The sequence below is a fragment of the Lepidochelys kempii genome, chromosome 3 (assembly GCF_965140285.1).
Source record: "Lepidochelys kempii isolate rLepKem1 chromosome 3, rLepKem1.hap1, whole genome shotgun sequence".
Taxonomy (NCBI): Eukaryota; Metazoa; Chordata; order Testudines; family Cheloniidae; genus Lepidochelys; species Lepidochelys kempii.
Window position 1 is genome coordinate 136,879,305 of NC_136382.1, and position 26,555 is coordinate 136,905,859.

A 26,555-nucleotide genomic window follows, 5' to 3' on the forward strand; every position below is an offset into this window, starting at 1 on the left:
GCTGCATTCCTAACCCATTGAAAATTCTTTAGGGGTTACTTAGGCACAGAACACTGAGTACTTGGAATCCCGAGAAGTGCTTGAAATATCCTCCTCAGGACATGCTAAACAAAATACAGATGCTGCAGCAGATAACCCTCATTTCAGGGAGGCTAAACACATACATAAAGGAGAATTGTAGTGGGATTCAGATTCTTGAAATGCATGGGGGAACTAAAATACATTTGGATGATCAGAAGTTTGGTTACTCCACAGTCAATAGAACACTGGAGACATGTTGGCAGGTTCTTAGTAAAGGAGGTTTGAACAGTCTCATATGCCCTGTTTCTGCAAACTGTTCCATGTGGATGTCCTTTTGGCTTCTGGGAGCAGAGTCTGCCAGAGTGGAACTATTTGCAGGATTGCAGCCCTAAGTAAGTAAGCAAAACTGCCATAAAAATATGCCTTTTGCAGTAGTTTAAATGTGTGGGGTTTGTATATTGTAAATAAGACTTTAGCATTTTCTTTTTGTGTAGTGGAAAAATATCATTACATAATAAATATTCAGCTTTATCATGTTTCTTCTTTCTATACAAAAGTCTCTTCTTTTCTCCCACTAACTTTTAAACAACACCCCCTGATTTTTGAGGGGGCTGAAATATGTCAATTTTAATAAAATGCTGCATTATGATACACTTGTGAGTATTACGCATCCAGTCTGACTCTTTTTAAAAGAGCTCAGGAAATCCATTAAAATGTCACTTGAAAACACAAGTCATACTGTAGCTTTCTATTCATTGACATCTGATAGAATGTCAACGTCAAAGGAATGCCACAAAAATTACGGGAAGGGGATGATGATAAAGGGTAAAATTCCAAGAGCAAAACTTAATTATGTGAATCTTTAGTATGCATATTGCACAGGCACTATATAGAAATATTGAAGTAAAAACACACTTTCAAGTCTAAGTAGATTGAATCATGCACATTCAACACTGATATTAAGATACAGTTATGTTACATTAGCCTTTAAAAGTACAAGGTGGTATGCACAGAAAAAGACCTGTATTTATGATGATTTCCTTTTGGGGAGAGCTGTTCACCAGGCTCAATTTTGGAAGATTCTGTTAGAATTGTTCAAACTAAAATTGTCCAGTTAAGATAGGTTTATGGTTGCTTTACTACACTGGAGTGGAGCATACCAGTGAATTCGGTTCTTTGTATTCTGATTTAATGAATGGAGTGTGAAGAATTCTGAACTTTAGCGTGCTTTAGAAGTTGGTGTGCTGACAATGTCACAAGTAAAAAGAAAAGGAGTACTTGTGGCACCTTACAGACTAAGGTGCCACAAGTACTCCTTTTCTTTTTGCAAATACAGACTAACACGGCTGTTACTCTGAAAAATGTCACAAGTGTGATTTCAGTACGGTGGAGATATAACTATGCAGAGCTCTTGCTTTATAAATATAATAAAGTTAATCACACTGGGGAAAATGTCCAGTTGGGGGGAGGGGGGAAAGAGGGAAATAGCATGTGATCATGTAATTAAGGGCTGTAGCATTACAGATAAAGTGGCATGGGGTCCTTCATAATGTGGAGATTGTCCAGCAGGCATCATATCACTACCAAATCATAGTGTGATAATTTCAACCTTTTCTCTGACAGCGATGAGGTGGTTTATATTAGATCATATGATGAGTCCTCTGAACCTGTTTAAACTGTCTGCGTATGTATTACCAGGAAGGCATCATCCTGCTCTGACTTTCCCTGGAGCACCCTGCAGTTTCCTCTTACCCTCATGTGCAGCCCAGCATACAACTGCCTCCTCTCTGCCATGCTACTTCCACTTTCCCCTATACCCATGCCTCCTCTCACATCTCCTCCTTTCCAGTTTCCCATCTACCACAGTCCATCCTTCACTCCCTAGCTTTCCTAGCCTCTATATTCTTCACACGTCATCATGCTGTCTATAGAATTCAAAATACTATAAAATTGATATAGGCATGACCTATATGGGGCAATAGCTGATGGTCCCGGAGTGCCTTGTAACACTGATAACAATTATGGAAAGAGTTAAGCTGAATGTGTTTCAGTTCATTCTAAACAAAAACTTGACTTGTTTGTTAGTTGCCAAGGAAAGTTCTTTGGATTGAGGTGGGGACTGAGATCGTGCTTTTCACATTGTCAGCATGCAACCTTACACAGTAAGTGAATGATGTTAACCATTGTTGTAGCTTCCACTCCACCTCAGATATGTTCTAGCCGTGTCTTTATTCTCTATAACAGTTGATATTTGTTAAAGAAAGTACTGAATATTTTAATTTAAACTTTCCTTTCCCTTTCCATATATATCATGTTAAGATGATACTTTACAGAGTACATTTATTAATACACATTTTGAATTAACAAAACAATGCAGTGAGTATTATAATACCCTATGTTAGTAGGGACAAATGTAAATATATTTTTTCTACCATAGTTACCCATGTTCAGTGGAGCCCTGTCCTCTTTATAATACTGATTTTATCTGTTTCTGGACATCAGAACCTGAGATGGCCACTCTTTCAAATTGTGGTTTTGTTAGACGTTTTCCACCTTTTGTCCACAGGAGAGAGACAAAAACTTCCTATGCTTAAAGTTTGTAGTAAAGTCTTAGAGAAGCCAAACTGAAAAAGACAATCTTAGACTGTGGAAGTACATGGATAAATGCCTCTAGTTAAAAAAGACTAGTGCTTTTTGGCAATTCAGAAGCTTGAAATCAGCTTTTCATTTGTTCAAGTAACAGTGGGACCTAATGTGGTGATTACTGCATCAGTATTTGCACACAACTTGCTACCTTGCCTGCTGTGTGGAGAAAGGGGTTTCCAATGCCAGAACTTGCACCTTTAAAGCCTTACACCCTTACATTCCAAGGGGGTGCATCAGGGCTGCAAAGCTGACCAACACCACCTTTTTACAGCAGGTTCTGACCTTGTTTCCCCCTCATCCCCACCGCCATAAAGCACTACTGCCTTCCTCCAGCAAGCCTGAACAAAGGCCACCCTGCTTACAGTGCATGGCAGTCATTTGTTCAAGTAACAATGGGACCTAATGTGGTGATTCTTGCATCAGTATTTGCACACAGCTTCCTATTATAAAAGCTTTCACATTTTTACATTTTTGTTATCTCCACATATTTGTATTACATTTTAAAATAATGTAATGTAATACAACACTAAGAGACATGATATGAACAAATAATATATCTAAAGCAAATATCCATGAATTAATTATGAGCTAAAAGTATATTCTACAATCAGTATCAGATGCATGAACAAGTCAACTATTACAATATATCAAATAATTGGCTGGAGGAAGAAAAGAATTTAAATCACCCCAGGAATTCAAACAGAGCAAGATTAAAATCTGCATCAAAAGCAATTTAATGAAGTGAATCAATGAATATATTTTCTTAGGATGCCTAATGTTACCAAACTTAAGTTTAAGAATTCTCTGTGAACAATAATTTAGAACTTTTTTCAAGTGCTTCAGAATGCATTTATAATTTTTGTAGGAGGTAGAAATCCAGTCATATTTGTGAACAAAAACTTTCTGATGATACTCATGACTACTCCATTTACGTAAGCAATGCATTGCAAATCCCTCACTAACTCGGAGATTGTGTTTCTCTTTAATTCAAGACAAATATCCCTTGACAGCCTTCACTATCAAGCCGCGTCCCCAGACTGCTGCGGTTGCTATGCTAGAACCATTCTAGTCATTCCCAAAGCATTGGTGTGAAAGGGTGGAACAGCCAAGAGAAGGTTAACAGCTACCAGCCTGTCACATGACTCTGCAGGGGACTGAAGGAAGGGGCATGCCCTCTTTGTAGCTGAGCAGGGGTAGGGAAAGACCTTTGGAGACTGCAGCTGGTGTTGGTCAGGGGAATCGCTTTGTTTTGTGTTACTTCACGTTTTTGTGTTTAAATAATACATTGTGCCCACCAGCTGACACTTGGTGGAGAATACATACAAACAGTTACTATAGCCGGAAGACAGAAATAGGTAGGGAGGCCCTGTTGAAATGGCTGGGGAAATGATGTCAGCCACTGTAGTAGCTGCAGCAGCTCTTGGTCCAGAAGCAACAACACAACAAGCACAAGCAGCAACAGTAGTCTCAATGGCAGCAGCAGCGGTTTCTGCTCTAACTGCTGGATCAGGATGGCTGGAACTCTCAGATGAGGGTGATGCCTTGGTTACTTCTGTATCGGGGAGGATTTCTTCACTAAGATGGGGCTGGAGGAGAACCCCGAGGCCTCCCTGGAGATCTTTGAACAGGGGGCAGGTGCCCACCAATAGCCCTAAGATGTGTGGGCCATCAAAAGAAACCCTGTCCTTGACAGGGAAGGCTCAGACTGCACATGGTGCTATGGAGGGGACCTCCCCAAAGGCCTATCGAGCATTGAATGCAGGCATGTGGACTATTTGGGACCAGCAAAGAAGGATATTTTTGCTAGTTATGATTGGAAGAATTTGTCCCAGACTCTTGGCTTTGAGCAGAGGCTCAACAGTTATGGGATTTCTGTTCTTGCTGGTTAAAGCCCGAGGTATGTTCCCCACAGAAAACTGTAGAGATGGTGGTGCAGGAGAAGTTTTGTCATATGCTACCAGGTAACCTGCCTGGAGGAGGCAGCATACCTTATTGAGAAATTCCTTAAGGCAGAACTGGACTGTGGGACTATTCAGAGACCTTTTGAAACAGGCTCCTTCCTTGAGACTGAGGCTAGCAGTGGCTGGGGCTATGAGAGAATAGCCAGAGATAACAAAACTGCGACTGGAAGGGCTCCCACTGGGCTGCAGGGCCTGCTTACAATCCGCCAGGTCAAGACCGCAGCAGACCCTGGCTCAGGGCAGGGGCTGGAGATGAGGGACCAGTGGTATGTAACCTATCAGTTAAATCAGCCTCTGTAAGATTATTGGAGGGTAGCTAATGTAATGCTGATTTTTTAAAAAAAGGCTTCAGAGGCAGTCCTGGCAATTTCAGGCCAGTAAGCCTAACTTTGGCACTAGGCAAATTGGTTGAAACTGTAGTAAAGAGCAGAATTATCAGACACACAGATGAACACGATATGTTGGGGAAGAATCAACACATCTTTTGTAAAGGGAATTCATTCCTCACCAATGTATTAGAATTCTTTGAGGGAATCATCAAGCATGTGGACAAGGGTGATCCAACTGATATAATGTACTTGGACTTTCAGAAAGCCTTTGACAAGCACCAAAGGCTTTTAAGCAAAGTAAGCAAACCCAGGGTAAGAGGGAAGGTCCTCCCATGGATCAGTGACTGGTTAAAGACAGAAAACAAAGGGTGGGAAAAAGTGATCAGTTTTCACAATGGAGAGAGGGAAATAGTGGGATCCTCAAGGATCTGTACTTGGACCTGGCTGTTTAACATCTTTGTAAAAGATCTGGAAAAAGGGGAAACAGTGAGGTGATAAAGTTTGCAGATGCAAAATTATTCAAGATGGTTAAGTCCAGAGCTGCCTGCAAAGACTTACAAAAGGGATTTCACAAAACTGGGTGACAGCAGCAAAGTGGCAGGTGAAATTCAATATTAAGTACAAAGAAATACACATTGGAAAACATAATCCTAATGATATAAACAAAATGATAGGGTTTATATTAGCTGTTAGCATTCGAGATCTTGGAATTGTTGTGCATAATTCTCTGAAGACATCCGCTCAATGGGCAGCGGCAGTAAAAAAAACCAAAAAACAAAAAACTAATAATGTTAGGAGCCATTAGGAAAGGGATAGATAAGACAGAATATGTCATAATGTTACTCCATAAATCCACGGTTTGGGCACACTTCAAATAGGCAACCGGAACTGCATGCAGTATCTCAAAAAAGATGTATTAGAATTGGGAAAGGTACAGAGGAGGACATCAAAAATGATTAGACATTGAAAAGATCAACTTAGAAAAGAGGGGACTAAGGGGGAGAGGGGATATGATAGGTCTATAAAATCATGAATGGTGTGGAGAAAATGAGTATGGAAGTGTTATTTACCCCTTCACAGGGATCACCCAAAGAAATTAATAGGCAGTGGGCTTAAAAGGAGGTAGTTCTTCACATGGTGCTATTAGCCCGTGGAACTTGTTGCCATGCAATGTTGTGAAGGCCAGAAGCATAAGTGGGGTCAAAAAAGTATTAGACACTTTCATGAAGGACAGGTTCATAGAATCATAGAATCATAGAATATCAGGGTTGGAAGGGACCCCAGAAGGTCATCTAGTCCAACCCCCTGCTCGAAGCAGGACCAATTCCCAGTTAAATCATCCCAGCCAGGGTTTTGTCAAGCCTGACCTTAAAAAACTCTAAGGAAGGAGATTCTACCACTTCCCTAGGTAACGCATTCCAGTGTTTCACCACCCTCTTAGTGAAAAAGTTTTTCCTAATATCCAATCTAAACCTCCCCCACTGCAACTTGAGACCATTACTCCTCGTTCTGTCATCTGCTACCATTGAGAACAGTCTAGAGCCATCCTCTTTGGAACCCCCTTTCAGGTAGTTGAAAGCAGCTATCAAATCCCCCCTCATTCTTCTCTTCTGCAGGCTAAACAATCCCCGTTCATCATTGGCTATTAGCTGAGATGGTCACGGATGCAACTGGGTGCCCATAAACCTCCACCCGCCGGAAGCTGGGAGTGGATGAAAGGGGATGGGTCACTGGAAATTGCCGTGTTCTGAAGCGTCGGGCATTGGCCACTCTCAGAAGACAGATGCTGGGCTGGATGGACCGTTGGTCTGACCCAGTATGCCTGTTATGTCTCGTGTTTTCAGACACATAGTTGTATACTGGAGCAGACTTTCTTGTTTTCTTTACCTGAACTACTTTGAGATCTGTCGTACTGGTGTTGCTTGTGCAGAACTCCTGCTAATTGAAGATTGAGTAGGATGAGCAGAATTTGTACCTCTGAGGAATGCTCTGCAGAGAGCATAGGCTAGTAAAACTGAAATCTGATTAACCAATATAAGGTCTGATTCTCCATTTTGTTTATACCATTTTATGCTAGCTCACTGGGATTAAACTGACTGGAAAATCAGATCATAGAATATAAAATATGTTCTTCAATAATGTTCACCTGGATTTTGTACAGAGAAGATCTCTCTCTCTCTCTCTTCATTCAAGTATTTGGCTGACAAGCTAGTGGTTTTTATTGCTTCCCCCTTTATTAATCATTTTGGCAATGAGGGAATACAACAATGTCTACAGTGTTCTTACAGTTCCTTCAACCAATGAAAATAACATCCAGCATTCAATGTTTGTTGCTGTGTTTATTGATTAATTGGGCTTGCACCTTTTTTCACTTTAGGAAAAATTGGATATAGGGATGAGAAAAGAGGTTGATGGAATGGGAGCATCTGAAATAAAGTATGGTGACTCAGTATGCTACATACAACATGCAGACACAGGCCTGTGGCTCACGTACCAGTCTGTGGATGCAAAGTCTGTAAGAATGGGATCTGTGCAACGCAAGGTAAGACCGTGAGTAAGGATACATTTCATTCACTCACAACTGTGTGCGACATGGGAAAAATTGAAGAAAATCAAAGGCTGCTGTTAATTTCTACATCTTCAATATTTTAAGCCTTCCTTTCTATCAAATATTAGGGGTTGTCTTCTAATAAATATAAATATAAAAATAAAATAAAAGTGTGGTCTTAACTTAGGTTAAAATAGCAGTGAAGACAGAGCAGTTTGGCTCCCCTAAGGACTTTTAACTCGAGCTGCTAACCCGTGTTGAAAGTCAAGTCGCTGTGCCTTCACTGTTTTAACCTGAGTAAGCTCCGTAGGGTTAGCTAACCAGAGTTAAGACACATCATTTCTTGCAATGGAGATGTATCCTAAAGCCTTGAAAATCAAGATGGCAGCCTGCATCAATTCCTTAAGTTAAAAACTAAATCCAACTACTCTTGTTAGTCTACAGCTGTTAGCTTACAAATGTTCTTGAATTTGATAGTGCTCAAAGGAAAGCTGTTTGGCTCATTGCAGGAAAGAACCATATAACCGTCTGAGAATGCTAACAGTACCATGTAGAATTCTGTTCTCCAGTGGTCTATAGTTGTGTTGAGAAAGCACTTAAACTGAACATCTGTGCTTTCAGGTGTGGGCAATGTTCTGAAAATATTGCCTTTTGTGCAGAAATTTTTGATTCTTATTTTCAGTCCAGAGGTGTATTTTTTCCCCTGAAATATGATGATTCTATTTGTGGTTATCGGAGCATTGAAAAGGAGGGGAAAAGGTGCTTTTCACTCTTGAGCCATGTTTCAGATGCTATATTTGCACATTTTTTTTATTTTTAAATTTCTAACATGGCATGACATTAATTCTTAATGAAGAAAATGCCTGAGATAAAATAAACCCTGTGTTCACTGTGAATGTTTGTCTGAAATATCAATTTATTTGAATGAGTTCATCGGATAAATGCACCAGCAGTTTGCCTTTCTGTGTTTAAATTTATCTTTCAATATTTAACAAGTAAGGTGGCAACAACAACAATGTAATATTATGATTAAGATTTTACACTCTCACACACTCAGGAAATTTGAAGTTATAATTTGCACAGCAACTTGGACATGATCCAAAATGCATTGAACTCAATAGAAAGACTACTACTGAAATCAGTGGGCACTGGATTAGGCCTACAACAGCCAAGTAATGGGAAACCATAACTTTGATTTTTTATTCTTGTGCATGGAAAATGTTAAGCACAACAGTGCATTGAAGTTGTTTTCTCATATGATCAACATAAACACAGCTCTGTTAAGAAAAGTGTTTGCTTTATGTATGTTGTTAGTATGTACAACATTTTTTTACATGAAAAGTATCCCCAAACATTTACGGTAGAACATAGGTGGTGTTTAAGAATATGTTAACTGACATCGTTTAATACACTAGGTTTAATATCTTTAAAAACATAATAGCTAGTCATGATGTCATGATCAAATCTAGGCTTTTCTCTAGTGATCCAGGGTGTACTAAGAAAGAGGGCCAGTAAAAGGGTTGGCATCCAGGGTCAGCCATTTCTGGACGTGGCTGAATTTTAGAAGGTTTTATGTGCAGGTGGATAAGGGGAAAGAGCCAATGTTCAGCATAGTTCTTATGTTTCCCATTCCTAATATATTCCCATATATTTACTTTCCTATGGAGGTAAAGCCATATATATTTTGATATGACCTTAATGTGGAAAACACTGACTTCTGATGGCTTTGTAGATAAGCCTTTCAGAAGTGGTAGTACTAAAATTGTCATGGAACTGGACATGCTTTAAGTAATACCAGGGTATAACTGGATACCAGGCACTAAATTACAGGCTAATCTGATTTTGATTAACTTTGGTTTCTCTGTGTGTATTTTTGTATTTACTCCACCCCTCCCCTCACACTACATATTTTACAAATAAGGAACATGGAACTTCCTTCTGTTTTTCTTTGCAATAGCTGGTCTTTGTCTCTGTCTTGCAGGCTATAATGCACCATGAAGGCCACATGGATGATGGTTTGACCTTGTCCAGATCTCAGCATGAAGAATCCCATACAGCACGAGTCATCCGTAGTACAGTCTTCCTTTTCAACAGGTTTATAAGGTATGTTTTACTGTGGACCTTTTCTGTTGTCCTTTTCCTTTCCCATGTCCCACCCCAAATGATCATTGACATCACGGTGAGCAATTTAGCTTTGCAAAAAAAAAAATAGACCAATATTTGCAATAATAGGCCTTGTAATTCTTTATCAACAATAAGCAAAGGGGAATCTGCAGAAGAATTACTGTCCATTTATTTTCTCCATTTCTAATCTTCCCTTCTCCAACCTTGATATAAATTTATAAACATTAACGTTGACATTAAGATTCAAACTAAACATAAAAGAAAAATTTCATCTGCCAGAATTTGTGAGGCTATCAAGCAGGCCATGAGGTGCTTTATTTTCTAACTACAGTTAAAATTGATGCTTTTGCCAGGAAAAATGAAAGAATAGTGTTGTTGCATAAAATAGTAGCAGTACAGTACAATAACTGTTGTAGATGGGCACCAATTATTGCAATCATCCTTCCTGCTTAGAGCTTTTTATGATTTTGTTTATTTGTTCTGATTGTGGGTAATAAAATACTGAGTGTGACTGCATTTTGGCTGATATGTTTTATATTATTCTTATTGCCTTATGACCAAACTAAGTGATTTTTAGTCAACACTAAAGAGTGAAGTCATAAGCTTGCTGTTAGCTAAACCATGGCCTTCAAAATCGTTTTGTGAAGACACGAAAGAAAAATAAAAAAATCAGTTTATTATCATATATATTTGGTGGCACAAAATATAAGTTTTATTCAACTATACCACTAGCTCAAGGCCACTCTATGGATAGTTTGCCAGGTGTCCAGACTGCCTTATGCTGGTTAAAAATAAAGCTGGAACAAGCAAAGCACTTTCGTCTTCAGACCTTGGGTTGTGGGCATGAATGTACATTCCTTCATGGTATATTCGCATCTGCTAGTGTCCTTAGCAGGCTATGCCAGGATCACACTAGAGCCATGTCCTCATCTGCATTGCAAGATATCTGCCTTCGCTACCTCGTTACCTATGGGCTCCTTATATAGTTATGCAAGGTTAAGCAGGATATAGCCCTTTCCATCACACTACTTAATTGGAGATGTCATTTTTCAAATTCAAAAATCTTTAATTTAATTCCATTGCTTTTCTCCTCCTCCTTGTCTTGCTTGCCTTGCTGTATCATTTTACTTTGCAAACTTAGGCCCAGTTCCAGTAATGCTCTTAAGTAATGCTTAAATTTACCTTCACAGTAGCTCCAGAAGAAGTCAAAGGACCTACTCATGTGAAAATTAATCGTGACCTTGAGTGCGTTGCTAGATCAGGGGTTAAGTTCTTACTCTTTGCTGTATTGTGAAATTTCAAACCTGGACAAATATGGATTTACAAATAAAACCTTTTGAGTTTTTTGGAAATGTATGAGAGATTGTGCAAAAACATTTTAGAACTTTTTGGGAAAATTTTTTCAGAGAACATATCCCTCTCCCTCCTCCATCCTAAAATAATCCAAGAATTGGAATTCTAGAACCATTAGAATTGTCATGATTTCTGACATCTCCACCTACCATTTATATCTTTTAAAAAGATTTTATTTTTATTTCTTCGTAATCTCAATATTTTGCTGTAAATGTTTTCTTCTGAAAAACCTGAATCTTCCTCCTTCCCATCACACCATTAGATCATTATTTTACCGAGTTTTCTCTTTCCACTGTGCTCCCTTTGTTTGCTTTTTTGTCTTTTATGTTGTTATTTGTTTCTCTAATATCTTGGAGTGTATATAAATTGTTTTATCAATTAATATTTTGGCCTGCTGAGAATGAGAGAATTGTAGGCAACTCAGCATAGTAAACTTTCCCACTCTGAACCCTCTCTTAAATGGCACTGGTAAGAGCCTAATTCCTGAACCTCTTTGTTAACCCAATAGCTCACAAAAGGACATTCTTGTATTGTTTCTGACTGTAGCTGGAAGTAGCAAAATAATGAGTGAGTCTCATGCTACTCCCTTCCCAAAGCCAAAAGAGAGCTGAGATATTGGTTTCAAGTGTGTCTGGCCTGGATCCATGTTCACCCATAATATATAGATATGCTAATTTATTGAAAACGTAAATCTCCATTTACTCATGATGTGACAGACAGAAGTGCCTGCTAGAAGAGTTGCCTATTATGTGACATTCGAAATAAAGAATGTAGAGTAAAGCCCTTGATAGTTTCTTTTTTGTGAAGGCTCTCTTAGAAGCTCCTAAGAATGCTATACAGGAAAAAGTGAGAGAAAAAGTATTGTTATGGTAACAATTTAAAAAATGTAGGTAACGCTGAAGAAGAGAAATTATGTAGAAGTACAATGGCATCCATATTTCTATTCTAACAACCCAGTTTTAGCATGATGTTATTCTAAGAAGCACAAATTGAATTAGATCGTATTTCAAAGCATTATTTACGAATTTCTTTGAAGGAGCATGTTTCTTAGATTTCTTTTGGAAATAATTATGAGAATTCACCATTTTTGTGTATGTTGACATACTTTATTGTACTGTGAGTAAATTGATTGTGTGCTATTTATTGAGATTTTATTTTTGTAGCTTGGTTCTTTCTAGCTCACCCAGGTAAGTAAAACCATAAATTACTGTTTTGTCTGAAAATACTGTCGTGTATTGACTTTGAATAAGAGGTTGCAAAAAGGATAAAGAACTATGATAGTTATTTCTGCCTGAGAGTTTCACATTGTAAAATAAATCATATCGTAGACCCCAACAAGTTGCTTAAAGATGTCCCCCATCTTTGACCCTATGAGCAATCCCGTTGACTTCAGTGGCACTGCTCACATGCTGAAAGTTGGGTACATTCTGAAGAATCTTGCTGACTCGAGGCCTGGGACCTCAACAGTTGGTGACCTTAATAGAAAGATTATTGCATAGGGCCCAATCCTGCTCCTGCTGAAGTCAGTTGCAAAGCTCACTTCAAAGGAAGGAGGGGCAGGGCCATAATAAGTGTTAGTTATGTTTTTGAGTTATTTTCTGTAACTGAGATCCTTCTTTCTTCATTGGTAACTATTCCTCCTGCTCCTACAGTGATTCCTTCAGAATGTTTTCTAGTTCTAGCTCTTCATTTAGTGTGTAAGTGACCTTCAAGTTGCAGTGGGGGAGGTTTAGATTGGATATTAGGAAAAACTTTTTCACTAAGAGGGTGGTGAAACACTGGAATGCGTTACCTAGGGAGGTGGTTGAATCTCCTTCCTTAGAGGTTTTTAAGGTCAGGCTTGACAAAGCCCTGGCTGGGATGATTTAACTGGGAATTGGTCCTGCTTTGAGCAGGGGGTTGGACTAGATGACCTTCTGGGGTCCCTTCCAACCCTGATATTCTATGATTCTATGATTCTATGATTGTCATAAATATAAAGGGAAGGGTAAACCCCTTTGAAATCCCTCCTGGCCAGGGGAAATCTCCTCTCACCTGTAAAGGGTTAAGAAGCTAAAGGTAACCTCGCTGGCACCTGACCAAAATGACCAATGAGGAGACAAGATACTTTCAAAAGCTGGGAGGAGAGAGAGAAACAAAGGGTCTGTGTGTCTGTCTATATGCTGGTTTTCTGCCGGGGATAGACCAGGAATGGAGTCTTAGAACTTTTAGTAAGTAATCTAGCTAGGTACGTGTTAGATTATGACTTCTTTAAATGGCTGAGAAAAGAACTGTGCTGAATAGAATAACTATTTCTGTCTGTGTATCTTTTTTGTAACTTAAGGTTTTGCCTAGAGGGGTTCTCTCTGTTTTTTAATCTAATTACCCTGTAAGATATCTACCATCCTGATTTTACAGGGGGGATTTCTTTATTTCTATTTACTTCTATTTTTATTAAAAGTCTTCTTGTAAGAAACTGAATGCTTTTTCATTGTTCTCAGATCCAAGGGTTTGGGTCTGTGGTCACCTATGCAAATTGGTGAGGCTTTTTATCCAACATTTCCCAGGAAAGGGGGGGTGCAAGTGTTGGGAGGATTGTTCATTGTTCTTAAGATCCAAGGGTCTGGGTCTGTAGTCACCTAGGCAAATTGGTGAGGCTTTTTACCAAACCTTGTCCAGGAAGTGGGGTGCAAGGTTTTGGGAAGTATTTGGGGGGGAAAGACGCGTCCAAACAGCTCTTCCCTAGTAACCAGTATTAGTTTGGTGGTGGTAGCGGCCAATCCAAGGACGACGGGTGGAATATTTTGTACCTTGGGGAAGTTTTGACCTAAGCTGGTAAAGATAAGCTTAGGAGGTTTTTCATGCAGGTCCCCACATCTGTACCCTGGAGTTCAGAGTGGGGGAGGAACCTTGACAGACCTGATAACACAGAAACACTCTGAGCAGGTGTAAAAGTTGTGTTTCCTTTGTTTTGTCCATGGTATTTCCTTCATCACTCCAAATATGAAGCTGAATGGAACTGATATAAGTCTCCTTTACCAATTCTCTTTTCGCAATGCATTTGACTTATTGTTGGCGAGGAGGAAGCATTGAGAGGACAGTCTTAGAGCAGAGAACTCAGGTCTGATTTTAAAGCAGTGAAGAGAAAAAAAGACAATGACAAATCAATTCATTTTCAAAACTTAGAGAAGTGTTTGAAACTCACTTTAGGGGCCTTGATGCTCTCAGCAAGAAAGTGAAGTCTTCCACAGTTGACTTTCCCATTGAGTCAGTCAGTCTGAGCCTTCAGGACTTGATCGGCTACTTCCACCTGCCAGATGAACATTTAGAACATGAAGACAAACAGAACAGGCTAAGAGCACTGAAGAATCGACAAAATCTCTTCCAGGAAGAGGTAACATTTTTTCTTTACATTGTTACTGTACTTCCCACTTTGTGTACGCCTGTAGGGTTTTTACCTGATTTGACCTAACAATAACGTTATAGGTAGCTGGGTGTCTTGTGGGAAACCCAGGTTTAGGAGTAACCATAGAGCTCAGTATGGTAGAGGGGACACTTTCAATTATGAAAATAGCTTTTGGGAGGACATTTTGATATTAAACTATCTGCACTAATAGCATCATTTTGAAAATCTAATTTCTTTTTGTGAGTTTCATGGATGATTCATGTAACTGGCAACCTGTAATGCTGAGCCTAGTTTTAGTAAATTTCTGTTGCAGTACATCAATTGTCAGAATCCAATCTGATAAATCATTTCAGTAATTTTTTAAAATTTATTTTAATTTTGAGATGGCTGCACATCTGATACTAGTTTTGCTTATGTGGGATATCCATTAGTTTTTTTCGGGTCTGCTCCTGCCTGTGATCTGTACTTATTTGGATTTTTTGGAGGGGAAATTAAAGGTTTTATTTCCTTTCCCTTTTTAAAAAAAATACAATTTTCTGAACATCAGAATTACTAAGGTGCCATTCAGGATCCCTGAATTATGATCTTATGTTCTCCCCTCAAATGTAATTAGTAATTACTGTCATAAAAGACTCATTAGCTCCCTCTCTTTGTACTGGATTATGCCCTGATGCAGCAAGGTACTTAAGCACGTGCCTTAGTTTAAGCATGAGAGTTATCCCATTTACTTCAGTGGTGCCACTAGTAATTGATCTTGGAACTCAGGTATTTAATTTCACTTTGGAAGACTCATAGAGCAAATATGCTAGTAACAAAGCACTGTAAAATATTATTCAGCATTTTCCTTAATAACTTCCCCCAGAGATAGCTGGCTGCATCTGCTACATATCTACTTTGTGTTTTACATTTATTTTTCTTTTTTGTCATGTATCTTTTTTTCTTGTCGTCTTTTAATCTACATTGACATCTTTGTACTGAAGAGAGATTTTCTTCTCTGAAAACCTGAACTTTTTATTTCTAGGGTATGATCAACCTTGTCCTTGAATGCATTGATCGCTTGCACGTGTACAGCAGTGCAGCCCATTTTGCTGACGTAGCTGGGAAGGAAGCAGGAGAGACTTGGAAATCTATTCTAAATTCTTTGTATGAATTACTAGGTAAGACATATTATGGTTGTCTGGGATTTTTTGACAGCAAACTAATCTATTCAGGTGAAATGGAAATCTGAAACCAAAGACCACTGAAATTATCTAGGGACTATATTGGAGAAGACCTTCCATTTCAGTGAGTGTGGAAGAGTAGTTATGAATAAAATGAAGTGAGTATGCCTTGATTAAAGTAAATGGATATCTTGACAAATCCATGATTTTTGCATTTGTATCTTGCACATTGTTGGAAAAAAATATTTATATTGTAGTGTTGCCTAGAGGTCTCAGTCAACATTGTCAGGTTCTGTATAAACACGCATAAAGGCACAGTCTCTGAGTGGGGAGTGCTGTTTTCTGGATGATGTAAAACTAAGATCTTGACTACCTGTGGTCATTAAAGTTCCCATTACCTTCTTTGTAAGGGTTTTGGTGTCCTGGCCAAATTTTCATTTATGTGGTAGCCTTCTGTTTCCTGAACATTTCTCCCAATAATTTCAATTGGATACAGTATTCTTCACTTTCTGTTCTGTTACTATATGCTGCTCCTGTTGACTGATTTTCATCCCAGAGGTGGCTGCTCTTCAGTTGTGGGCAAAATGACTATATAAAAATAAATCCTTCACTTCTAAACCAATGGAATAAACTTAAAAATCAACATAATAAACTGCATTTATTTTGCTATATTTTCCTGCCTCACCCATACTCTGCCAAAACTAATTGAACATTTCTTACCTTGTGAGCAGCTTTCAAATAGATGCCATTTTCTTCAAATAAAACAGACAAAATCTGCCACAGGAATGTTCCATTCTTTCCCTCACAGTGTGGATCAGATAAAAGCAGAGATTTTGCTACATGAAATCATGTTGCATTATATGTAGACTAGCACTGGAGGGGGATGTTGCACACACTTTGCCAGTGGGTTTCAGATATTTGCTGACCACAAAGGAATGGTGAGACTCGGGAATCTTGGGTCTCATTCAGGCTCCAGAGGGGAGTGTTCTCTAGTGGGCACAGACCTTTCTGCCCATTTTCCCCCACAACTCCCCAAATCATCCCTTCCAACTTGCCCCAGTCCTGTCTCTTCCCCACCCGACTCCTCATTACAGTCCCATTTTCCTCACCTCACCAGTCCCAGTCACTACTGAGGCATATGGGAGGTTTTGGAGGTGGAGATTAGGTGGGAAACTTCAGAGGATGAGGGGGAAAAGGAGCAAAAAGAGGAGGTGGATCACAGTAGTTCTGATCAATCTTTTTGCAGAAAGCTGGTGGGATATTGTGTGGAGAGGGAAGAGGTGTCTGAAAGGCTTTTAAGGGGAGGGAGCTGAAGGCTGTGAATAGGCAGCCAAGCTTGTGGGGATGAGAGTCAGTGCTGCTGTTTGAATTAACAAGAGAGAGTACAAAGTTGTAGTGGATGGAAGCCTGCATAGCATCTTGACTTTATTCAGAGGCATTTGGCATCAAGTCTAAAAGGAATTGGATGTTGGGAATAAATGGAAAGCATTTTGTGGTGTAAAATAGAGAGCGGCAAATGCATCTTGGGAGGTGGGGAGAGTACTGAATCAATAGTGGAGAAGTGGAGGCTGGGAGAGGCAGAGCAGTCACAGATACCAATGGACTGATGGTCACAGAAGAGCCAGGTGAGGGCAGTGGACAGAGGGAAAATATGAAATACAGAAGGAGGAAGTGGATAGTGTTCAGAGAAAAGGAACTCTACTATTGAGTGATCAGAGAAGGAGCGCTCTTTAATGAAGACAAGGTGAAGTGAGTGGCCATTCTGGTAAGTGGGGGAGTTGATCCAGGGCTAAAAGTTGAATGAGGAGAAAAGGGTGGGGGAACAAAAGTCTATCAGGTTGGACAGAAAATCAACATTAGGTCACTGAGAATGTGGGTGAGTGGTAGATGGTGATGAGGGAATGAGAGAGCATCAGGTGTCAAAATAGGGTATATGGTGGCAATATCGGAGAAACCAGATCTATCACTAATAAATGAATGGAGTGGCTACTAGATATATTTGCATTTATGTTTTTCTTTGTATTACTTGTAGTGTGTGCTCATCAAGTAGCTCTTTGGAATACTTAATCCCAGTGGCCATTCGGTGGTTTTTCATTAGTTTTCCTCTTGTAATTGTTTGTCTGCAGCGATAGTGAACTTTTCTGCAAAGGAGTCACAGCATGGACAGTGCCTCCTGTATCCATGCTCAAAATTTTGGCTTCAGCTGTAGCTGACTCAATCTGAGTAGCAATGGTTATTGCTTTTTCTAGTGTAAGTTGTGGTTCTAGAAGTAAGTGTTCCCTTACAGGAAGCATGGTTGTTTTCTCAATGAGGTGGTCTCTAATCATCTCATCTGCCATATTCCCAAAGTCACAAGTTACAATCAGACTCCTCAGGGAAGCAACACGCTGGTGAAATCTGTAGCGATTAGCTACTACATTCACTTTTGACACAAAAAAGTTCTTTAATGCTATGAGTGCAGTCTCATATTTATCATCTGCAAGGGGAAAAGTGTAAAATATACGCTGCCCTTCTGCTCCAAGGCAGTGGATTAGCAGAGCACACTTTCTTACTTCAGAAATCTCTGTAGCACTGATTGCAAGCAGATAAGTCTCAAACATATGGATCCAGGCATTAAAAGCAATTGGAGGCTCACCCGGGCTTTGTAGAAAGGGTGCAGGTGGGTTCAGAGGCAGAAGATCCCTTCCTCGTCGCCAAAATGTTATAGCAACCAGGCAAGGTACTAACAAACGTCAACAGGACTTTATTTTTAAAGTGGAAATCTCTTACCAAGCTGCTGCTGCACCCTCGGTAGCTCTCACTCCGCCTCCTCAACTTCCCCTCCTCCTTCCTGCTTCCTGTCCTTTCAGACTCCCAACAGCCAGTGCTCCCAGTTCTAATAATTACAAGCAGCATCTAAACACTACAGTAACATTAAAAATGCTATGGCTCAGAAACTCTCTGAAAAATGAAATGTGTAATCAAAATGCTTGATAGCCTATTAAATATACTAGCTCAAAACATGGTCTTATAATTCATTGTTACAAAGAATGACCCTTTTAAGAAAAAAGAATATTTAAATGAGTTAGCTTCTATGTAGAATGTGAGCGTTTGTAATTTTGATGAATTTTATATCTCAAATGTGTGATTTTAGGAATGCACCTCTTCTATATCACTTCTGCCATAATAGGCCATTAGGAATTCTCTGTGCTTTGTGATTAGTTGTGCTGGTTACCTGAACAGTACTAAAATTATCTACAGCTACAGCTGAATGCCTCTAAATGAAGCTTTAGTGGTACTGTTCTCTGATCACCATTTCCCACTCAGAGTGTGGTTCTACAGGAACAGAGAAAGATGATTTGCCACAGACCATTAGGTTTTCAGCCTCTCTTCCCCTGCTTCCCTAAAACCACTCTGTCAACTCACTGGTTTAGTGATGTAAAGGATTAGCATTCATACCCTGGCCTTTCATGTCTGCAGCAGACCCAGCTTCAAATCATACTGAGGCCACAATTCTAAGGGTGTAAATGCATTTCCTAATGGCATTGAATCAATATCTCAAAACCATAGCGCAATATAACATAACTAATAACCAAACGATATTACTTAGCCCTCATAGAGTGCTTTTCATCTGTAGCTCACAAAGTGTTTTAGGAAGTTATGCAAGTATTATTAGCCCTTTTAACTGATGGGGAAACTGAGGTATAGGGTGATTCGGAGACTGCCCAAAGTCACACAGTGAATCAGTGGCAAAGCCAGGTACAGACCTGGTCTCCTTAGCCCTTGAAATATACACAGTCTCCCAATGTGATCAGCAATCTCTCTTGACGAGAATGGCAGGGGAAGTTTCTGGTTAAGATTGATGCTTTGGTAGAGCTGCATGTGAAGCTTGCATAAGAACAGCAGTTTGCACTGTTCCACACTCTAGATGGAATTGTTAGTCCCTGGTAGGTTTTTTTCCCCCCTGGGAAGAAGGTGAGGTTCTTCAAGTCCTGAAATTGTCACTGTGTACTCCTCTCCACATTTACTTCTCACCATCTGTAATTCCATTTCTGTCCAAGGATGAACTTTGCCCAGGGTTTTTTTTTTTTTTTGGATGACTTTAACACTACTTGTGATAACACTGTAAATGCTTCTTTTAAACTATCTTAAGACATGATGTTTTGAAGAGTGAAGCCTTGTTACCATCAGAGACCTCTTCTGGTCTCCTTAATTTAGAGATAAGTGATGGTAGCATAATTCTTCCATTTAGAATTTATGTAGAAGTTCCTTTGTTCCCGATCAAATTTTTTTAATATCGTACCTTTATAGTACTGTGAAGTACAAATCCCATAAGGGCAGAAAGTTTGACAAACATTTCCTGAACATAAAATTCATTGTCATCTTTTTTCTTTTTCTTTCTTGAACATACTTATTTTGCCAGTACAAGGTAAATCCTACTGTCCCCTTAGGTTTGTGTGTTCCCCCTCCTCCTTTCCAATACCCTCCTGCTCCTCCAACAGTAATGCTATGTAGGATTTGTTCAGAAATACCAATGGACTTACTTTTTGTTCCTTCAAAATGGACTACTTTGATATTCAAGAAGGGATCTAGGAAGATGACTGTTGGCTTTAGATAAATTTTTTTTACAGTGATGGGCAATTTGATGATGACAAAATCCTACAAATTTTATTATTCAATAGAATCATTTGCCAAGTTGTTTTGCATCTGGTTGGTTGGATCACGGTTCATCACAGGAATTATGGGGTTTCTGTTAATGAGAATTGGACACATTTATTAACTTTTTTTTTCTGTTTTTCTTCTTTTAATAGCGGCACTTATTAGGGGGAATCGTAAAAACTGTGCTCAGTTTTCTGGATCTCTTGACTGGTTGATCAGCAGATTGGAAAGATTGGAAGCCTCCTCTGGTATGTTTTTCAGTATTGTATTTCCTTTTTCATCCCTCCCAGTTTCTTCTTCAAAAATTTATAAAGAAATGATCAAGCACTCATTCAGTCATACTGTTCTGAATTTTTTGTGCGGATGGGATAATAGATTGGAGTGGGGAAAGCAAGATTTGACCCACAACTTTCATTGGTTATCATTGTAGTTCTAGGTATACTTTTGATACTCTTTTAATGTTTACTACGGTATAGTGATAAAAACTAGGTCAATCTAGAGATCTATGGAAAGCAATGAATTAGGGTTGTTGGTTTTTTTCCTTTTTCTTTCATTTCTATTGTGAATAACATTTGAATTTGGTCTCATCCTTGGTTACCTTTTTATATTATCACCACCATTTTCCAATTGAGGCAAACAGGACCTCAGCCCAAACTGTGAAGTTCACAATTTTATTTTTTCTGGGTTGTCTCTTTCACCAATAGAGTCTATAATTCCCTTCACGTCAAAGTCTATTTTTGTTCTAATAAGTCTATCAAACTATAATGGTAGATATCTTAAATTTATATAGTGTATGTTGTTCTCAAGAACCACGGGGTGTGTGCATCTGTAATATAGGCACAATTAGGTAACTGTATTTGATAAGTGAGAATATGATTGCCAAAGTCAGAAGCCTATTCCTGTTGAAAGGTGCTATTGGATTTTTAATGGGTGATTAAGACTTTTTTTTCTACAGTTCATGCAGAAGATTATCTTCCTGTCAACAATTGCCCTCAGCATGATATGTATGCATTGGTTTTATAATGATATGAGGAAAGGTGCCACCTTGTGAATCATTAACATGATTTTTGTAGTCCCTGAATTTCCCTTGAAGGTTTCCCAGCTAATCACTGTTCAGGCTCAACCTTGCCTAGTTATGAGATTTTTTTATAAGCTTACAGTGTTCTAGAGTCTTTCATGCTTTGTATGATACAAACTTTTGTTGCTGGACTGGCTCAGATAGGAAGTACTCCCCAGGTTTATGTGCCTAAAGTCTCTCTTCAAACAACTCAAATACACTAGTGAATTTATTTCACTGTGGAAAGTAATGCAGGAGGCATTCTCTTCATATCTAAAATAAATTCAGTGGAACCTTATGGAAAGTAGCTTCCTTCTGAAGAGGTACTATCACTGATATGCAAAATACAGAAGCAGGATTGCTCACATGAATAGTCCCCAAACAGCATATCCTGCCAGCAAATCTTTGTGTTGGCTTTAAGGTAGGACTTTTAGTGTACAATACCTTCTAAGTTCATTGGTAGATTGGTTTCTCAAATAATACGTGTGGTTGTCAGAAGGCTCTAACTATTGGTTATGTTTTTTTCCTCATAAAGTACATTTGCCTGTTTTGAAACTCTGGTTTTGGTTATTGGGAATATTACTTTTATCAGCATATTTAAAGCCAGAACGAAGTTTTATTTTAAATGTGATACTGAAGAATTCTTATTTTTGTATTTTAATGATTTGGTTTTATATCTCCAAAAGATCTTGGCAATGCAAAATCTGGTAGTATTATGTAAATTGCAACAGTGCTGGTATTGGTCAGATTATCCATGTCATTTGGGTGATGGAGGGGGAAGGGAAAGAGTTTACCAAAGCACTTTATAAAGTGGCTGATAATTCAATGAGTATGGGTGCAGAATGCTACCATGAAAGATGGCCCTCAAGTAAGTTTGTCGAAAAGGAGTAGGTCTTTGTTATACTGTTTATTTCAACATTTAAGGCTGCTGATTGCTTTTCAAAATAACAAAATAATAATAATTAAAGCATTAATAAAAAGTCTAACTCTTCTCCAACCACTGAATCCCTCATGCATTTAAGAATTATCTTTAAGCACCTATGTCTTAAATTGAGTTTGCTTTGCTCAAATCCTTTCGGGTGAAGCTTACCCCAGTCCAGAGAGACAGTGTAAAAGCCCAAGAGGGACTTAAGTGGTGCATATGTCTGTTGTGATTGGATCCAGCCATTTGCTCCCATCTGCATCTAATACCCCCTGGGTCTGGGAAATGACTGATCACTGTTCCTAGCTCTAGGGGTGTCTCATGCATGCTCTCAAGTACTTCAGCAGTAGGAGCCCACAGTCTGACTCTGGAACCAGTGCCACAGCTCCCCAGAGCCCCAGTTGCTTAGATACATTCTTCAGAGTCCACTCATTGTGGGAGCTCTGGTTTCCTAGTTATGCTCTTCATGGACACTGTGGCAGTAAAGCAAGGAATTACAGGCTAAGCAAAGGAATTTCTTATACACACACTTCTCCCTTGAAAAGCACAATCGAGTTCCAGATGTATGGAAAACAATGAACTGCTGAATGCAATCCTCCTGAGTGTCCTTCCCAGCCTTCTTAGCCTGATTGTCTTCTGGTGGTGAAATAACTCAGGGCTTCTGGGCAGAGCATTGTTCGGTCAGTGGTTCTGCTGGTAGCAAATCCATTGTTCCACTAGGGTAGGCACATTCAGTGTTGATAGCTCTTGATTGCTCTGTCACAGCTTCCCCTGTATAGTCTTTCCATAATATGTTAAATTTCCACTTAAAAATAAATGCTCAAAGCGACATTAAAGCTTATATTCAACGTGGAGGTTGAAATGTAACATGGCATTCACAGAACCAAACTGGAATTAATAAATTGACAAAGACATAGGCGATATTGTAAGTATTAACCACTGAGATTATCTTGGATACATACATTTTCCACTTCTTCCCTTTTCTGTTTCTGATCATTTTTCCACCCCTCACAGTTAGCCTTGTACAAGGTGAACAGGAAGGAGCATGGGTGGGTCAGAAATTGCCTGGCTTATACCTAGACTCTTTAATAGTATCTCAGTTATTCCCCATATAATTACCTAATTTCCTTACTATCTTGATTAGACCCTGTGCCAGATGCCCAGCACATCTTGATGTCTGGGGTGACCAACTGGCACTTTCTCTAGAGAAGCTAATAATGATGGACCCAGGCACCTTTGATTGCTGAATTGTACTTCCAAGGATCCCTGCTTCTACCTCCTCTGGAAGTAATAAACTAAGCATGGGATTCACATTATCATTAATGTTACTCTGCCGGCTCAACATACTTTTGTTTTTAACTTACCAACATTCAAGGTAATTCTTTTAAAACTTTAGAACAGAGGTTTTCAAACTGCAGGTGGTGTGGAATGTATTCTGGAGAAGTGGAGGGGTGAGAGAAGCCGCTCTGCCTGCAGAACTCCATGGCCACAGAGTGGCGGCTGCTGGCTGGGCACCCAGCTCTGAAACCAGTGCCACCACCAACAGCAGTGGAGAAGTAAGGGTGGCATGGTACGGTGTTGGCATTGAAGGTAGCTCCGCTGCCAGCAGCAGAGAGGTAAAGGTGGTAATGCCATCCATTGCTGCTGGCGGTGGCACTGCCTTCAGAGCTGGGTGCTCAGCCAGCAGCCGCCACTCTTCACTCTGCCTTCAGGGCTAGGCAGCTCTATATGTACTTGTGTGGCAGGGGTCGGGGCAGAAATTATTACAAACACAAAGAAGTAAGGCACGATCAAATACATTTGAGAACCACCGCCTTCGAACATACAAAACTAGGAAATTGATTGAGTAGTACCGTGGATTGTACTGAAAAGGAATAGTTGTGCGGAATAATAAATAATTGGCATTTAGGATGCTCAGCAGTACTCTTCTGCTTAGCTATGCATATTCAACATGACCTTAATATTTCTAGAACTCCATTAAGTCAAAACAAAATTTCTGTTGGCCTGGGTGGCTTGATGAGAGATACAGTAAATATTTTAAGGCATTTTATTTTATAGCTCTGAAGTGCACATCCCTGGGAATCTGGGCACCACTTGAAAGATATTTATTTATTTTACCAAAGTGTCTCACTTCCCACTAGTTTAAAACAGTCAATTTGCTTATTTATTACAAAACTCTTGTTTTTTAAAATTTGATAGTGTGATTTATTTATTTTTTTTTTGCCCGTTTCCACCTCCTTCATTTTGATCCAGTAGAAAATATACCGGTGACAAATTTTCTAGCATTAGAGAATCTCTTGCATCCCAAGCCAGAAACCAGGGTTGTATTTCTATAAATTAAAATGCTAATTTAAGGGCTGTTAATCCAGTTCTTTTTTTTAATTTGTTGATGTAATAGTTATATTTTTTTCTGTTCTAAATAAATTTTTTTCATTCTTTTAAAAATTATCTTTGTCAAACTGAGAATGTACCAGTATGATGTCACACAGGCAGTTAGGTAGATTGTAATCAAATCTTGACTTAACAGCTATAAATTGGGATCCAGGGAGGAGTGGCTGGGTCTAGACATTTGAGATTGATTTTTGACTGTTTCCCAAGAACACTTTCCATGCTGACAGTCACATTACTGATGTGAAGGCGAAGTAATATGATGACTATTACAGGTAATATTGCAAAGAAAAATGACCATAACCTTTTAGCCTGTTGTTCTTTCCCCCGCTTTCAATGTAGTGGGTTAAATAAAGTATTTATGGGAAGAAAAGAGGACTACTATGACACCTGTCTTGTACACTTCATGCAAATTAATTCCATACCTCTTAGATTTGCTCAAAATTCCATGTGCAATGCAGAACAAAAATGTGTATACCTTTATTGTTTTGGTTAAAGATTGCCAGGCAATGAGTTCTTTTGGTGAATAACTTGCAAACTGGGGGTGAGTCATAAGACAGAGAGGAAGAGCTGAGAAACAGGTGAGCTGAGGAAAAAATATAAAAGGGATATCAATATAACCGTTCTTTCTTTTCCCATTTTTCATGAGCTATTTTTCAAGAGTGTAGATAATTTAACAATCTAGCAGAGAATAGCACAGTTTTATTTAACTTCTCTGTTCTCTGCCAAAATAATTTGTCTTGCAAATTTCAGCTTTAACTAAAAAGGAAAAATGGATATAAACAAATTTTAAAAGAAGCAACATCAGGGGCACACGCACATCTGATATGAATTTAGTGCATAGGGGTTTTTTATTGCCTTGAGGCTTTTGAACATAGTAGACTCTTCTGTCACTACTTGCATAGTCTGCACAAATTTCTTTTCACCACCAATTCACAAGCCTCACCAGGAGCAAAAGCCATTAATCCTTTACGAAGGAAAGAAAGACATGCATTTGCTATGTAGCTTTTGGTGAATTGTTTAGAAACTTGAATGCTTTAAATGGATATGATTGATAGGCTTATCCTGACTGACTTACTGCGTCCTAGATAGAGCTGGCTGAAATTTTTCATGAAATACTGGTCTTTGATGATAAATGGCCATTTTTCCAGATTTTCAGATTTTTTGATGAAAAATCTCCACTTTTTACCTTTCCCACTCATCTATCTATTCAGCTGCACAATGGAAAGAGGGGAAAATAAAAGAGGGGGCACAAGGGACAGAAAGAGGATGGGGAAACAATAACAGAAAACAAACTGAAAGTTGAAAAAATCAATTTAAGTTTTTTTGGCTTTGTATTTTAATTGGAGAATTCAAAAAAAATAATTAAAATTGTCAAGAAAACTTGTTTTAAATATGATTGAAACATACCTGTATTTAACCAGCCCTAGTCCTACGAAGAGCTCATCTCTTCTGGGCATGCTGGAGCCCGGGGATTCAGAGGTTGCGTGGGACTTCCTCTGTAATTGCTGCTTCCAGCGACTGTGGGTGGCTGTTGCACTGTCCTGGAACAGAGAGTAGAGAGACTCCCTCTTCTACTCCTTAATGCTTCCCATGCTGGTGCCCCTGCAGTGAAGAGGAAGAGTGACTAATATGGAGAGGGGACACAAGAGTTGGATTTGGGGGAGCATAGGGAGTAGATTGGGACAAGCATTTGGATGGGTGACAAATTGTGAGTTGGTGGGCAGGGGATGAAGGTCTGGGAGCTGGTGGGGTGGAATGGGGAAGACTGGCTTGGCAAAGAGACTGGGAACCAATGGATGGAGAGGCTGAGTTTAAATGAGGAACTGGGAGTATTGGGGAGTCTGGACCTTGCTGGGCAAGGAGAGCGGGACAAGGAGCCTGGCTGTGGAAGACTCAAGCAGGGGTGAAGACTAACATTTCATGCGGGGAGATGAGACTGGCTGGACAAAGAGACTGGGAATGGGATGAGGAGATGGAGTGACTGGAGGTACGATGGGCAGAAGAGGTCAGGCTTGGGGAG

At 39.3% G+C, this 26,555-nt stretch overlaps 1 protein-coding gene across 1 annotated transcript in view; it reads left to right on the plus strand.

Annotated features, from left to right (window-relative positions):
- The window catches only part of RYR2 (ryanodine receptor 2), a 719,385-nt gene that overhangs the window by 313,476 nt on the left and 379,354 nt on the right, over nucleotides 1-26,555 (plus strand). The window contains exons 12-16 of the mRNA XM_073338199.2: nucleotides 7,335-7,499; nucleotides 9,487-9,608; nucleotides 14,172-14,355; nucleotides 15,389-15,524; nucleotides 20,318-20,413. Coding sequence (XP_073194300.1) covers nucleotides 7,335-7,499; nucleotides 9,487-9,608; nucleotides 14,172-14,355; nucleotides 15,389-15,524; nucleotides 20,318-20,413 — 703 coding nt within the window. The remainder of the gene's footprint in view (nucleotides 1-7,334; nucleotides 7,500-9,486; nucleotides 9,609-14,171; nucleotides 14,356-15,388; nucleotides 15,525-20,317; nucleotides 20,414-26,555) is intronic.